Below are 16578 nucleotides of genomic sequence, written 5' to 3'. Positions count from 1 at the left end.
ACTTTGCGACGTGCGCGTGCCGGGACCGGGTCCGGGTCCGGGTCCGGGTCCGGGGAATGGTGCTAGTGGTGCGAAGCACCACTCTAGTGGTGACTAGCCTTTGGCTAGTTTGCTAGCCTTTGGCTAGCTAAAGTTAGCCAAGTGGTAGGTAACATATTAAATTATATATTATTTACACAACCCACTATATAAACAAGACTATTTTCTTGTAAACTTTCGATGTGGGACTCCTTTCCATATAAAAACCACTTAAAATGGGCTTATCAACATATGGGCCTAGACTTTTCCAATTCACTTAAATTAATTGCAATGACCCATATCATTAAATATTACATTTAATATTTTAAACCCAAATCAAACCCAAATCAAATTCAATTAATTCCAACACATCTTGCCATGAGCTTTCTTTCTTCTCCATGTTTGAAAGAACTCCAGCTATCGTGACAACCGAAAGCGGAAGTCCATGACAATTTGTTGCAATTTGCTTTCCAATAGCTTGCAGTTCTTGAGGGCAACGGTCACTCTTGAACAGATTCTGCTCTAATAAATTCCAACTTTCACCTGGTGACATGAGAGGGAGGGCAACGGTCACTCTTGAACAGATTCTGCTCTAATAAATTCCAACTTTCACCTGGTGACATGAGAGGAGGTTCAAGAACAACTTGTGAAATTTCCAATGCCACATTTTTCTGCCGACTGGTGAACAATACTCTGCTTCCATTTTTGTCCTCAGGAAATAACCTTTTCAAATCATCCCACGCTTCTTTATCCCACAGATCGTCTATAACAATGAGGTATCTTCTCCCCTTTAAATTTTTGTAAAGACGTTCGGCCAATTCTTCGTCTTCCATTTTTGAAATTTCATCTCTGTGAAGGTTACTTCCAGAGCTCAAAATGTCAATCAACAGCTTTCTCTTTGTGTAAGTTTGAGAAACAACACACCAAGAAAGCATATCAAAATAGTTCCGAACGTTGGAATCATTGTACACTTTCTTTGCTAAAGATGTCTTGCCAAGACCACCCATTCCAACGATGGAAATAATCTGGCGGTAGCTTGGTCCTCCAAGAATCTTACTTGCAATTTGTGTTGTCACGTCCTCGAAGCCCACAATCATCTGTTCTGCCATAGGAATGTTTTTATGTTGGGATGATGATACTTCACTTTGACTTTCTGCAACTTGTAGGCTTCCAATTCCAGAATTCAGCTTCATTAGGACTTCAATGCGGTGATTTTTTATCTCGTTTTGCACAGACGCAATCCTTTCTAACAGAAGAAAAATTGGCTCATCCATTTCGGTAGTGGTAACATGGTCTGTGGTGAAAAAAAACTTATGCAAGAAAACCCCTACTGTGTCGTATACATGTTCAATTTCTGTGATTATATTCCCTTTAAACATCTGCTCGATCTGTTGCTGTTCCATTTTGGATTTATATTGCATTGTATCAACAAAAAAGTGAGCAGAAATTTCAGCTCCTTCCAAAGAACTTTGACTTTATTACTCACAAGAACACTGGAATATGTTTCGCAATTAAGCAATTCTCCAATAGTTTCATAAAGAAAGTTGATAAAGCTTTCCCGAGGCTCATAATGTGGATCGCCATAATAACATTCAAATTCTTGCATGTTTTGAAGAGTGAAAAGCTTCTTAATGTATGGCATGAAAGAGAGAATGATTTCTAAAAAGTTTTTGTAATGTTCGGTCTCTCCATATAAGATGCAGTTGGAGGCTGCATCATCAAGACACTTCATCAGATCAATAAATCTCGGGCTGAAGTCATTCCCTTCGGGTATTATGAAATCCTCGTGCAGTTCTTTTGCATATTTGAGAAAAGCTAAAAAGTATGGCCCTAACCATTGAAAGTTAACAAGTTTTTCTCCTCCATCAAGCTTTAAATCTTGCAGATGGGAAAGGAGATCTGGGCTTGTGACTAGAAGTGACAGATTTTCGTAAGAGAAACCCATCAAGTATTGTTGGTTTGGACAAAATGCTGATCAGATAGAGAGTTTATAGAGAGGAAATGTGTATCAGATGTGTCTCTTAGTTGTAATCAAAATATTGTTAGTTTCAGAGAGAGAGAGAGTAAGATTGATGAGAATTAGTCATATGAACATCTCAAATTATAGGGAAGGTTGGTTGAACGTAGACCTTAGAGTAATCAAGTTGGTATGTTAGGATGATTTAATTAATGAATCATCAGACAAGTGGTGTACTATAATATCAAGTGATTTTGTTTTGCTCTCAAAAGCCCACTAGGGAATATCTCAACCGAATATGCTTGTATTCAATTTCCAGTTCCCACCATAAATCCTGACTCTGTTTGATAGGCAAGAATTTCCATGGACAATGGAAATTAATTTGCATCTTCCACATTTGAGTGTTTGATGGGCAAGAATTTTCATGGAATTCATTTTCCATGCTACCCTCCAACGCGCCTATTTTCCTTGAAATCATGGAATTGGTTTTCCCCCCTATATGGTGGGAAAGTGAATTCTAAGTGCCTTTTTGTTTTTTTTTTTTTTTTTTTTTTTTTTTTGCAATGTAAATAAATTTTAGGACCGATTGTAAAAGAGAATATCCCTTAAATTGATAGTTTTCATATAAAACAAAATTAAATGAACACTAAAATATAGATGATTTTTGGATTTTTTTTTTCCTTTTTTTTGTAATGGAAACAAAATCTATCCGCAATATCAGTAAACTTAATCCCTTTCATCGACAATTTTTGTGTAAAACAAAGTCAAACGAACATAAAAAAACACTCTTATTTCAACATTTTCTACTTGAAAAATTATACCAATAAAATACAATAAATTGACAATTCTCAAAAATACAATTTCTAGACAATTCAATTCCCTGAAATTCGCTTTCTTTCCACAAAAATCTCATCTTTGCAATCAAACAGGCAATTGAAGGAAAGAAAGATTTTTTTTTTCAACCTTTAAAGGTGCTACCCAAATATGTTATGTCATGCTAGAGAATCGTGCTCTTGTCAACCCTTGTATATCGAAAAAGAAAAATGAATAAATAGATAGGGAAATCGGGGATAACTAATTTTTGTTGTAATTCGCGTGCTACACAAAAGAAACCAAATCTAGAGTTCTTTACTATTGAGTGAAAAATGGAAGTAAATAAGTTTATAATAAGTTTGAGATTTAGAAACTTTTCATATAAAAACCAAAAGTTACACCTTATTTGCATGGAGAAATAATGGAACGAATAATGTAAATATTCTTTCAGTTCCTTGCAAAATGTGAATAGATCAAATTCCTTCTTCTTCTTCTTTTTTTTTCTTTTTTTTTCCCTTCACGCACGATTTATCATACCTACTGCTAAATTTAGTACCACAGAAGGTATACTAAACGATTAAAAAGGTGCCGAAACACATACTTTACCAATTTATGAGACTAATCCTCAAAATGATTGAAATCAAGACAAGAAATATGACCAAGAAATGTAGAAAAATAGACCTTTGCATAGTCAAGTTGGCAGTTTTTGGGCTTTTCAAATAATTTGATGTTAATGACAATTTGGTTGAAAATTTACCTTTGCCGAATGAAGCCAGCACTTTAAAGGAAAATAATGGCCATATTAAAATAAATAATTAATTAATTAATGGAAAATGATGGCCATATTAAGATAATTAATTAAGTAGTAGAAATAAAAGACAAGTGATGGAGTAGGTTAGAATTATTACATATATACTAAATGATTTTATTAACGGACAACTTAGAAATTATCAAGAAAAGAAAGCACAACACAAGAAATGTATGTAAATAGATCTTTACCTAATCATGTTAGCTTTTAATACATCTTTTTAATTATATATGTCTTCTCAGATAATTTTTTAGGTTTTTTAGGTACAAGTTGATTGAAAAATTGACCTTTACCCAACGAAGTTGATGCTATATGTGAAAAAGATGGCCATATTAAGATAATTAAGTAATAGAATCAAAAGACAAGTGGTGGAGCAAGTTAAAATTATTACATATTAAATTATTTTGTTTCTTTTCTCTTAAAGGACTAGTTGGGAAATATCAAATAAAGATGCTTGTATTCCCAACTAGCAATTTCAATTGAAGGGAAGAAAGAGATACATTTGGCATCCATGAAACATTTTTCACTCTTGTGTATGAATGTCAACGAGTCGAGCTAAGTTGAATCGCTAGCCGAAACTCAAAGCTCGAGCTTAACTCGAGTAAAATTGGTTTTGGGCTTCTTTTGGCCCAAGCCAAGCTGAGTAGAAGCTCAGTCAAAAAATCTAGCTAGATCCAAGCTTTCGGCTCGGACCTTAACGAGCAGAGTCGGGTCGGGCCAAGCCAACTCGCTCTTTGTTTTTTTTTTTTTTTTCAAATATAGTTGCCTCGACAGTTGCCTTAACAAGTATTGTAAGAGAGATCTATCAAGTATTGTTTATTTGGGATCACAGAGAGAGTTTAATGAGAAGGTATGTGTAGCAGATGTGTCTCATATTTGTATACAAAATATTGTTTTGTTTTAGACGAGAGAGAGAGAGGGAGATTGATTGATGGAATTAGTCATATGAACATCTCTAATTATAGGGAAAGTTGGTTGAAGGTAAACCTTAACCTAATCAAGTTGGAATATTAATTAAGATAATTTAATTAATGGAATCATAAGACAAGTGGTGTAATATAATTGTTTTGCTCTTAAAGGCAAACTAGGGAATATCTCGACTGAAGATGCTTGTATTCAATTTCCAGTGCCCACCATGTGCTTGATGGGAATCATAAGACAAGTGGTGTAATATAATATGAGATGATTTTGTTTTGCTCTTAAAGGCAAACTAGGGAATATCTCGACTGAAGATGCTTGTATTCAATTTCCAGACAAGTTAGAAATTATCAAGAAAAGAAAGCATAACAAAAGAAATGAATGCAAATATATCTTTACCAGTTTACCTAATCAAGTTGGCTTTTAATACATCTTTTTAATGGAGTGTGCTATGTGTACATAAAAATTTGTACATAATTTTCCCTTTTTAATTATATATGGCTTCTCAGATAATTTTTTAAGTACAATTTTATTGAAAATTAAACTTAACCTAACGAAGTTGACACTACATAGGAAAAATAAATTTGTACATAATGGCGTCCCCCACTCACATGGAGCCATGTGAGTGTGGGGAGGGGGGGGACACCATTATATACAAATTTTTATGTACAACAACAATTTTCCCTTTTTAATTATTTATGGCTTCTCAGATAATTTTTTAAGTACAATTTGATAGGAAATTAAACTTTACCTAACAAAGTTGACGCTACATACGAAAAATATGGCCACATTAAAATAATTTAATTAAGTAATAGAATCAAAAGACAAGTGGCCGAGTAAGTTAGAATTATTACATATTAATTTTTTTTTCCCCTTAGAGGACAAGTTGGAAAATATCAAATAAAGATGCTTGCATTCCCTACTAGCAGTTAAAGATGCCAAGCCAGCTTTTTTTAATATCAAATAAAGATGCCAAGCCAACTTGCTTCTCTCCTTTTTTTTCCTAAAAAACTAGTCTATCGTCCATACAACGCACATGCAAGATTATTTTGAACGTTATATTAGCGTTTTTAATGTTGATATGAGTTTAGTGTTTAAGGAAGAAGTGATTCAATTAGTTATAAAAATAGTCAAAGTAAACTATTTGTAATATTAATTTTGAAATTGAATGATTCAATATAATAATGATAAAAATGAAAAGTTAAGCTTTTTGCAAGGAAAAGCAGTAATTTTCACGAGTCGAAAAAATTGAAATAATTTTAAATAAAACAAATTTATATTGAAAAAATTTTGAATAGAAAAAAAAAATTCTCCTTTGAAGAAGAGAAAATCAGTAATTGAAAAAATTAAGTTCAATCATAAAGGGAAAAGAATTTAAAAAATTGTAAATAGAAAAAAAAAATTCTATAATACGAACAAAAAAATTTTAAAAATAAATTAATTTGTAATTTCCACCAATAGAAAAATTGAAATAATTTTACATTGAACAAATTTATATTGAAAAAATTTTAAATGGAAAAAAATATGTCATTTGAATGAGAGAAAAAACAGTAATTAAAAAAATTAAGTTCAATGAGCAAAGATTTTTAATAAAATTAAATAGAATTCTTTTTTTGAAAATCTATAATATAAACAAAAAATTTAAAAATTAAATAAATAAACAAAATAAATTTTCATTCATTTTCACGGAGAAAGACACTCCTTTCAAAAGGAGAGAACTCTCCTTTTGAACTCTTCTAAGGAGAGACAATCTCTCCGTGGATGGAGAAATACTCTTCGTCAACGGAGAGTATTTTTTTCTTATTTTTTATTTAAATTTCTTTTGTTCATATTATATTTTTTTTATTTTGGATTTAAATTTTTTTAATTCTTTTCTTTTTATGATAAAATTTATTTTTTTCAATTTTAATTAAATAATATTAATATATTCTTTGTTTCATTTTTGTAACTTTAATTTCTTTAATTTTTTTTAATTACATAATATTTTTTTAAGTTTGCTTTGTTCATATTATAAATTTCTTTCTCTTTTTAATTTTTTTATCTTTATAGGTTGGGCACATTTTCTCTCCTTAAAAGAAATGAATGATACATGTGTCTTTAACTGCTAAACAAATCAACAATCATCTTTATGAATGCAAACAACAGTAGAACTGTAAACACTAGTAAATGGATCAAAAAGACTCCAAACATATTCAAAACAAACTCTTGTAAGCCTCATTAAATAAAAACAACAATGGTCGTAAAATTTAAGCTTCTCAAGTAGATAAGGGTAAAGAAAAAAAGACCTAGTTAACTTTTACACGCTCAACCAAAAAACATATATTAAATTAAATAAAGCCTAAAAAATAAGAAATAAATCCACCAGAAAGCAAATATCAAACAAAAACATATTCATAGCCATATCTAAGAAAAATAAAATAAAACTCCAGTTAGATTTTCACGTATATACAGAGACAAGAACACACCTCACATCAAGGTAGGGGAAGATAAGCCAAGCTAGAATTTTCATCTAAACACAGAAATAAAAACTACATACCTTAAATAAATCTTAAAAAACTAAAAAACATAAATACAAAAAAAAAAATTGCAAGAACATACCCAAAGATAATCGTCAAAAATTCTACGATTTTCTTCCCTACGATTGAAATGGGGACTGCGCGATGTTTTTTACCCACATAAAGAAACAAGAATTTGGAGAAGTTTTTTTTTCGTACATGAAAGCTAATCGATTGAATTGAAGGAGGGAGAATGAGTGACTTGAAATAGTGATAAATAGTAGATTACTTTGTATTTTTTTATAATATAATAAAAAAATCAAACTACTTTGACCAAATCCATTTTGAACTCGTTGAATGTGAAAACGCATGTGACAAAAATGATTAGTTTAGCTTTGTTCAAAAAAAGGAGTAATTTTCACCTTAACCAATAGGAAAGATTTTAAATATAAAAAAATTTAATATTGAAAAAATGTTAAATAGAAAAAAAATTCTCCTTCATGGAGAGAAAAAATAATTGAAAAAATTAAGTTCAATCATAAATAAAGAGAAAAGAATTCATAAAAATTTTAAATAGAAAAAAAAATATCTATAATATAAAAAAAAACAAATTACAAAATAAATAAATAAGAAAAAAATTTCCAAAACGTAAAATTTTTTTACTTCATGCACGGAGTGAATATTTACTCTGTGCATGCATTTTTAAGTAAATATTTAAACATATTTAATTATTTTAAATTAAATATTAATAAAAAGATTACACTATTTAGAATGTAAAAAGTTACTTATAAATAAAAAAATCACTTCAAATTATTTAAAAGTACTAAAAAATTTTATAATTGTAAAAACTAGTTCTAGATAATAAAATATTAATTTCTACATTTTTAAATAAATATTAATTAAATATTTACTATAATTAAAATATTAAAAAAAATAACTTTCATGGAGTGTCTGCAAGTGTCTCCATAAAGACACTCCATGCACGGACTCCATGCACTCCTTGCATGGGGTGTCTCTATGGAGCTCTACTCCGCGCATGGACACTCCATGCACGGAGTGTTAATGCTCTATGCACGAAGTGTTACATGGAGCTCTAACACTCCGTGCAAGGAGTTTAGTATATGTTGTTTTCTTTTCTTTTCTTTTATCTTTGGTTTTTTTTTAAACTTATAGTAATTTTTTATTAATATTTAATTTTAACAAATTAAATATATCTAAGTATTTACTTAAAGATGTTGAAGTTAATATTTTCTTATCTATAAGTAACATTTACAATTATAAGTTTTTTTATTAATATTAAATAACTTGAAGTAATATTTTACTTATAAGTAACTTTTTACATTTTAGATAGTGTAATTTTTTTATTAATATTTAATTTAAAAACTAAATATATCTAAATATTTATACTTAAAAATTTTAGTTAAATTTTTTTTACATATAAATAGCTTTTACAATTATAAGTTCATTTTACTTTTAAATAACTTGAAGTAATCTTTTTATTTATAAGTAATTTTTTACATTTTAGATAGTGTAATTTTTTTATTAATATTAAATAACTTGAAGTAATCTTTTTATTTATAAGTAATTTTTTACATTTTAGAAATAAAGAATAACTTTTATGTAAAAAATTATTTTAAAAAATATTATTACTAATATAATTATAGGATGTGGTCGATAGTTGATAGCGTGAGAAAATGAAGAAAGAATACCCTGTGTCAGATTCAAAGCATGTAAGCTACAGGTAAAATAGAAAACGATGTCGTTTCTACTTCACCAATTAAAAAAAAAAAGTTACAGTGTGACAAAATATTATTTAAAAAAATATTACTACTAATAAAATTATAGTATATGGTTGATAGTTGATAGCGTGAGAAAAGAGTAATGTGTGTCAGATTCAAAGGACTAAACTAGTTTCAAACCAGTTCAATGTGAAAATCAATGAGACAAAAATGAACAATAAGATAAGGAGGGATAATATAATTAAAAAAAAAATCACTTTGACTAGACCCATTTCAAACCAATTGAATGTGAAAATGCATGTGACAAAAATGAACCGTATAACTTTGAATTTGACACGACGTTTTCTATTTTACCTGCAATTTACTTGCTTTGAATCTGACATGTAGTACTTTTTCTCCATTTTCTTACGCAATCATCTATCGACCATATCCTATAATTTTATTAGTAATAATATTTTTTTTAAATAACTTTTTACATGGAAGTTATTCTTTTATTTATAAAATGTAAAAAGTTATTTATAACTAAAAAGATCACTTCAAATTATTTAAAAGTAAAACGAACTTATAATTAAAAGCTGCTTATAAGTAAAAAAATATTAAATTAAAATTTTTTAAGTATAAATATCTAGATATATTTAGTTTTTAAAATTAAATATTAATAAAAAAATTACACTATCTAGAATGTAAAAAGTACTTTTCTAAAATGTAAAAGCTTACTAATAAGTAAAAAAGATCACTTCAAGTTATTTAAAAGTAAAACGAATTTATAATTGTAAAAGCTGCTTATAAGTTAAAAAATATTAAATTAAATTTTTTTAAGTATAAATATTTAGATATATTTAGTTTTTAAAATTAAATACTAATAAAAAGATTACACTATCTAGCATGTAAAAAGTTACTTATAAGTAAAAAAGCACTTCAAGTTATTTAAAAATAATAAAAAACTTATAATTGTAAAAGCTATTTATAGATAAAAAAAAAATATTAATCCCTTATTCTCTTATCATTGCAAAAGCATCTTATAAGTAAAAAAATATTAACTTAAAATTTTTAAGATTAAATATTTAGATATATTTAGCTTTTTAAATTAAATATTAATAAAAAAATTACATTATATAAAATGTAAAAAATTACTTTTAAGTAAAAAAATTATTTAAAAGTTGTAAAAAAATTATAATTGTAAAAGCTATTTATAGATAAAAAAAAATATTAATTTCAACATTTTTAATTAAATTTTAGATATATTTAAATTTTTTAAATTAAATATTAATAAAAATTACTATAATTAAAAAAAAAGTTAAGACATATATATGGAATAATTTTCAAATCACTCCATGCACACTGAAAATCAATCCATGCACACTCCTCCATGTCACTCCATGCACACATAATCACTCCATGCACACATTATTACTCCGTGCACGGAGTCATCTCATTTTTTTATTTTAATTATAGTAATTTTTTATTAATATTTAATTTAAAAAATTAAATATATTTAAATATTTATTTAAAAATGTTGAAGTTAATATTTTTTTATTTATGAGTAGTTTTTACAATTATAAATTTTTGTTATTACTTTTAAATAACTTGAAGTGATTTTTTTTACTTATAAGATCTTTTTACATTCTAGATAGTATAATATTTTTATTAATATTTAATTTAAAAAACTTAACATATTTAAATATTTATACTTAAAAATTTAAATTTAATATTTTTTTACTTTTAAGTAACTTTTACAATTACAAGTTCGTTTTACTTTTAAATAACTTGAAGTGATCTTTTTAGTTATAAGTAACTTTTTACATTTTAGAAATAAAGAATAACTTTTATGTAAAAAATATTTAAAAAATATTATTACTAATAAAATAAACAATAAACCTTATATTCTATCTTTTAAGATAAGAAGGGTTTTTTTTAAATTAAATATTTATTAATAAAAAAATGACTGTAAATAAATAAATAAATAAAATTTATTATCACTCCGTGCACGGAATGTACCATTCCGTGCAAAAGGGGAGTTCTCTCCTTTTGAAAGCAGATTTCTCTCCGTGGATGGAAAGATTATCTCCGTCCATGGAGAGATTTTTTTTTTTTAAATTTAATTTTTTTAATTAATTAAATAATATCTATATATTATTTATTTATTTTTTGTAACTTTCTTTTATTTTATTTGTTTAATTTCGTTTAATAAAATAATCTTTATACATTCCTTATGATATAACGACATTCGTTAAATTTGAATAAAATAATATTAATTTTTTTTAAATCATTTTAATTTAATTTAAAAACTTTATAATAATCTTTTTCTATTTTTCTCTGCAATTTTTTAAAATAATCTTTATATTTAATTTCGTTTATTTATTCTATAATATATGGTATTGCCTTTAATCAAGTGAAGTAGTGTATGAAAATGGAAAAATATTGTAGTGGATGTGACATTACAATGAAACAGCGTGTGAAAATAGTGAAATAACGTGTGAAAAAAAGAATACTACAACGTCATTGAATATAATAATTTACCGTTGTCAAATCGATTTTAAACCAGTTTCGTGTGAAAGCCTATGTGACAAAAATGAACAGTAAGCCTTACATTCTCTCTTTTAAGATAAGGAAGGAGATATAACTGCCTCGTTTTTTAGTATCAAATAAAAATGCCAATTCAGCTCGCTCCTCTCTTTTTTTTTAAAAAAATATAGCTGCCTCGCTTTTTAATATCAAATAAAGATGCCAAGCCAGCGTACGTTGAATTTCCTCCTTATAAGAAGTTTGCAACTTTGTAACTCGCTTAGGAGAAGAAGTAATACTACTGACAATATTGTCCAAATGAAAAAATAAGTTTCGAATGACATGGGCATATTTAGCTTCAGCAATTAATGTTAATTGCAATCCAATCGATGGACAAAACAATGGACATAATATGCATATTGACAATCTCCAAGAAATAATGGTTGAAGTCCATTTCAAGAACCACACATATTACTAGCAGCATTATACCCTTGTCCGTTCATTTCATTCATTGAAGTTCATGATGAGCAAGAACATTGGATATCTCGATTTTGAGATTCGAACACGTGACATCGCTAACTCTTTGGATCGCAAAGAAGTGTTCTATCAAACTACCACAACTTTTTACAAACCTCAAGATAATGACCATCTTTAGTAGCTTAGAAGCATTTTGTGCTTCTTATATAAGAATTGCAAAATAATAATAATAATAATAATAATAATAATAATAATAATAATAATAATAATAATAATAATAATAATAATAATAATAATAATAATAATAATAAATAAAATAATAATAATAAATCATCCCCACCTTGCTCTCAAATCATCCATCGTACTCTATTGCCCAGAATATGTCAAATATCTTTTTGAAATGTTGGAGCACTATATTGGGCATTTTGTTTTACATTTTCCAATACAACTTTATTAATATCTATAATCAAGTCTACCACATACTTTATTAGCCGTAGAAAATTCACATGGTTTAGTGAACCTCTCAAGGCACAGCTTTGAAATGCTAACCATCAAACACTTTAAATTGAAGTTGTTATTCGCAAACGACATTTCTAAAGATCCTATTCCAATACAACATGCATCACCATGTCAATATGTTGAAACAATTTGATTAAATCTCTAGTTCTTGTCTCACACATATTATGATATGCTAAACTAACATGAACAAGAAATGCATACGTATTTTCATCTATAACCTTCTTCCAATTATTATATCCTTCACTCACCAATCCAAAAAGCCAGACGACTTACCATAATTTTGAAAAAGAAAGCAATAAAAACAATATGCTCTTTATGTTGAGTTGAGTACTCCAAACAAGATAATTTAGTGAACCATTTTTTTTCTAAAAGCGACGAGCTTGATTTTCTTCATTTTTCCTTGGATACTCTTTAAGCTTTAGCTCATAAATCCTAACTTTTCGATATGTGATTCTAATCTCATCTCGTAAACTTATAGGACTTTCAAACATTTGCTTTCTTTTTTCCAAATATATTACCCCCCCCCACAGATTATATATATATAGTAATTAAAAAAATGTTGGGTTTGAGTTGGAAAGAACACTAGGCTGCAAAAATAATATAATAATTACTCTACAAATTGGATCTAGGCCGAAGCTGGACTAGCCAGCACCCCCTCCCTCCCTCACCCAAATCCGTTCATGGTCACATTTATTATGAAATGAAATTTAACATCTATACGTTTTATTTTATCATGAAATGTGGCCCTTGTTTGAGCCAAATTATTTCCATAAGAATGTATTTTTGAATAATATATTGATGGAAAATATGTGATTAAAAATAAAGAAAAGTTTTGAATTTGCGTGCAATATTATTTTATTGAAGAATGTATGGTTAAAATGATGTCAAATCACTGTTTATGAATGCATTTTTTTTGAAATAATGTGGGTCAAACAAGGCCATAGTATTTTTCCTAAACTAAATATAGCATTTTGATTATCTATTCAAAGCTCCACAGCATTTCTGCAAATACTAATTCCCTGTACAACCCTTTTAGCCATAACCTCTCTTTAACTGCTCCCGTAGCAATTGGAGATTTTCTATTGTCTGAGTTTCCAGCAAAATTAAAATATATGTAGCCTCTAAAGTTAAGTCCTTTGTTTACTTTAACCATTACTAATCAAACATTTCAATACTTGCAATCCATTTCTCCTGGATTATTCATAAATCTACTAAAAACACTAATAACATATGCAATATTTGGTCTACTACATCCCATAATATCTTTCGCAAGTTCTACAGCATTACCCTTAAGGCATGTAACGACTCGAGCCTCTATATTTAAGCCGTTATATCATACGTATTATTCATCTTGCGAAAGCCTAAACACATCTTATCCCTCACGAATTTCTATCTCATTCACTAGAATTAGAATTGGTACCATAATTCAACTTAAGTTTCTCATTAGATAGAGGCCTTGGGTTAGAATCCTGAGAGATGCGATAAAAAAACTATGAAGAGTAAGACTGATTTAGGCTTTTCAAAAATAAACAGTACGTAAGTTAACAACTAGCTATGGTTAGTAGGAAAAAGTTACCTATAGTGTGTAGCTTGTCTTGAGTAATCAATCCTTATTCATCACCACTATTTCGGAGATAATTTACAAGGGAATAAGGCTACTTGCAGTGTAGAGTGAATATTACATTCAAAAACCAAATAAAATATCCCAAAATGATAAGAAGGGACACAATGAAAAAAGAAGAAAAAAGGAAGCACACCAAAGTGAGTGTGTTTAGGCAATAACAAAAGAACTGTGAACATTGTTTTTGACTACTAGGTCTTGGCCAACATGAGTGACGAGATTATATTTACCTACTTAAGATGCAATATTGATCTGGAGTCAGTCCTTTGGAAGTTGAATTGTATAATTTGATTCAAGTAACATAAGTGGAATTGGGATCGAGTAACCTACACACTCAAAAGCTAAATATACAATGTTTGGAGATTGTGTAACAGGTGTTGGTTCTTGTGTTTCATTAACTTCTTCACATTTTGGGACTTAGATATTCATTTTGAGAAACATATGTCAAGTTGAGAATGTTGGTTTAATTTATTTAATCGAAGTCATTCTTTTGTTTGTGTTGTTCAAGGACGAACACATGTTTAACTTCAGGGATGCTAGATAAGTGTAAAATTTACACTTATCCGGGCTATCAAATGTTGACGTTTAGGAGTACTTTTATAGCTTAGATACTTAAATTTGGTTGTCTATTTATTATATTAGGAGAAAATCCGATATGAAAAGGAACAAGAATTTAATGATAATGACTTATTGGGAGCAAATTATGGAAGACAGGGACTAAATTGCCGAGTTTGAAAGATGAATAACCCTCAATGCAAATAAGGAGGAACTCAAGCTAAATCAAGACAAAAAAAATTCGGGGACCAAGCTGGACGGGAAAGAAGAGATTACTGCGAAAGGGCAGATTGAATCATCAGCATGTAAAATGAGTCTTCCAAGCGATCATACGAATATGGTCAATACGGGCAATCCCAAATTTTAGTTTCCTATCCTACTCAACTTCTATAACCTAGTTAAGAATTTTATTCATCTGGCATTGAAGCGCTTTTGGGAGAGAAGAAAGCAAATTGCAAAAATGAGATTTTGAAGATAAAGGAACGGATTTGAACCAAGGAAAGAGAGAGGATCGTGAAGCTGCATATTTTCCATCTCAAAAGATATCGATCAAGCTTTACCATTATTTTCCTAGTTTGATTTTCCTTATTTCCATACTCAGATCAAGCTGAATTTATTTGTGTTGAGTTCAATTTCCTGCATGAACTAAGTTATTTTATTCCAAGGAAATGATGTGATCTAATCTCAAACTATGCTTGCTATTCTATTTGGATTTGATGTAATCTTATGGTCCTTTTGTTTGAATTATCTTTAGCTTATTGCTTCTAATTGATTAGATGAAATGAATCTTTGTGATTTACTTTCGAAAGAGGGAATTATAGGATAGATCATCGGATAATTCATCGTAGGCGCATATAGAGATCGAAAGACATATATGAACCTATGTAGCCTCAAAAAGAAACTCATTGATCGTAATACATTTTTGCTTCATTAATTTACATACTCTTTTGTAAAATGGTGTTTGAGAATAATTACAATTGACTATCGAAAGAGACTTTAGGATGATTTAAGAGATCTCCCTTAAGAAACTTTTAGAATTTAATCCAATTATTTACGTTATAAATTCCACATCGCTAATAAATGTTCCTCATTATTTCACTTTAATTCCTTAAGGTACCGAAATATTGACTAGTTATTTGGTCTCACCCGTTTATCACTCAAAACAACTTGAAGTTATCAATCGAAATTCGGTACCTAGTCAGAATTAAGATTATGTTCAACAATAAAGTGAAATTAAATTCATGTGGTCAATGTCACGAACTAAATTTCACATGGTCCATTCCAGTATAGTTCAAAATGTACACTCAATTTTACTATAAAAGTTCAAAATGAACTTTAATAATATTGAGACAATCTTATCAAAACAAAGTCTTCGTTTATTGATTATGCACAAATTATAAATCGAATTTTTCGTGTTTAACAACTTTAGCACTCGATCTATAATATTAAATTGATCCATGAAATGTAAGTTCAAATTAGTACAAACAATTTAACGGAACAAAATAAAAATAAACTAATATATTAGTTCAAAAAAATATCGTGAGTAATTGTAAATTTACTCGACAGGCAAACACTTATCCTAGGAACTCCCCTCACGAACTTGCTACCTGTTCCAAAATCCAAACCATTTTCAATCACAGTCGGAGATTCCTCTTCAAGTAACTCCAATGATTCTTCTATCTCTGACACCACATAGCCACTCCTATTCCTTGAGCTATTAATACAAATACTATGGTAACTAGGTTCAAAAGCCCATATTTGACCATCATTATTTTCAATCTTTTTTTTTTCACATTCATTTTCAACCATGTATTCACACAATAAAAATACTGTATATAAACCCAAAATTTTTTCCTACTTTTAACCATATAGTATCCTAAAATCACTACTCAAAATATTATTTTTTCCAAATAATAATTGTCAAACTAGGGCAAAATTAGATCTTCAAACTGAAACAACTTCATTCTACATCAACTATTCATGAGTCTCATGAACCTTCATGTGTATCTCAAGCCATTAAAATTCCTTCATGCCATGTCTAATGAGCTTAATGCTCTTATACGAAATGGAACTTTGGACTTAGTTCAGACTGACTCTAGCATCAATGTAGTAGATTGCAAATGGGTCTTCTGCGTCAAAAAGAATCTGGATTG

At 28.6% G+C, this 16578-nt stretch overlaps 1 protein-coding gene across 1 annotated transcript in view; it reads right to left on the bottom strand.

Moving 5' to 3' along the window:
* Positions 1-2436, bottom strand: part of LOC111397815 (putative late blight resistance protein homolog R1A-3) — a 4186-nt gene extending 1750 nt beyond the window's left edge. The window contains exons 1-2 of the mRNA XM_023024791.1: positions 632-2436; positions 387-561 (exon numbers count right to left, since the gene is read on the bottom strand). Of these exons, the coding sequence (XP_022880559.1) occupies positions 387-561; positions 632-1439 (983 nt within the window). The 5' untranslated portion in view covers positions 1440-2436. The remainder of the gene's footprint in view (positions 1-386; positions 562-631) is intronic.
* Positions 2437-16578: the final 14142 nt, after the last annotated feature.

The sequence above is a fragment of the Olea europaea genome, chromosome 7 (genome assembly GCF_002742605.1).
Source record: "Olea europaea var. sylvestris chromosome 7, O_europaea_v1, whole genome shotgun sequence".
NCBI classification, from domain to species: Eukaryota; Viridiplantae; Streptophyta; class Magnoliopsida; order Lamiales; family Oleaceae; genus Olea; species Olea europaea.
This window is presented reverse-complemented; position numbering and strand designations above follow the sequence as displayed.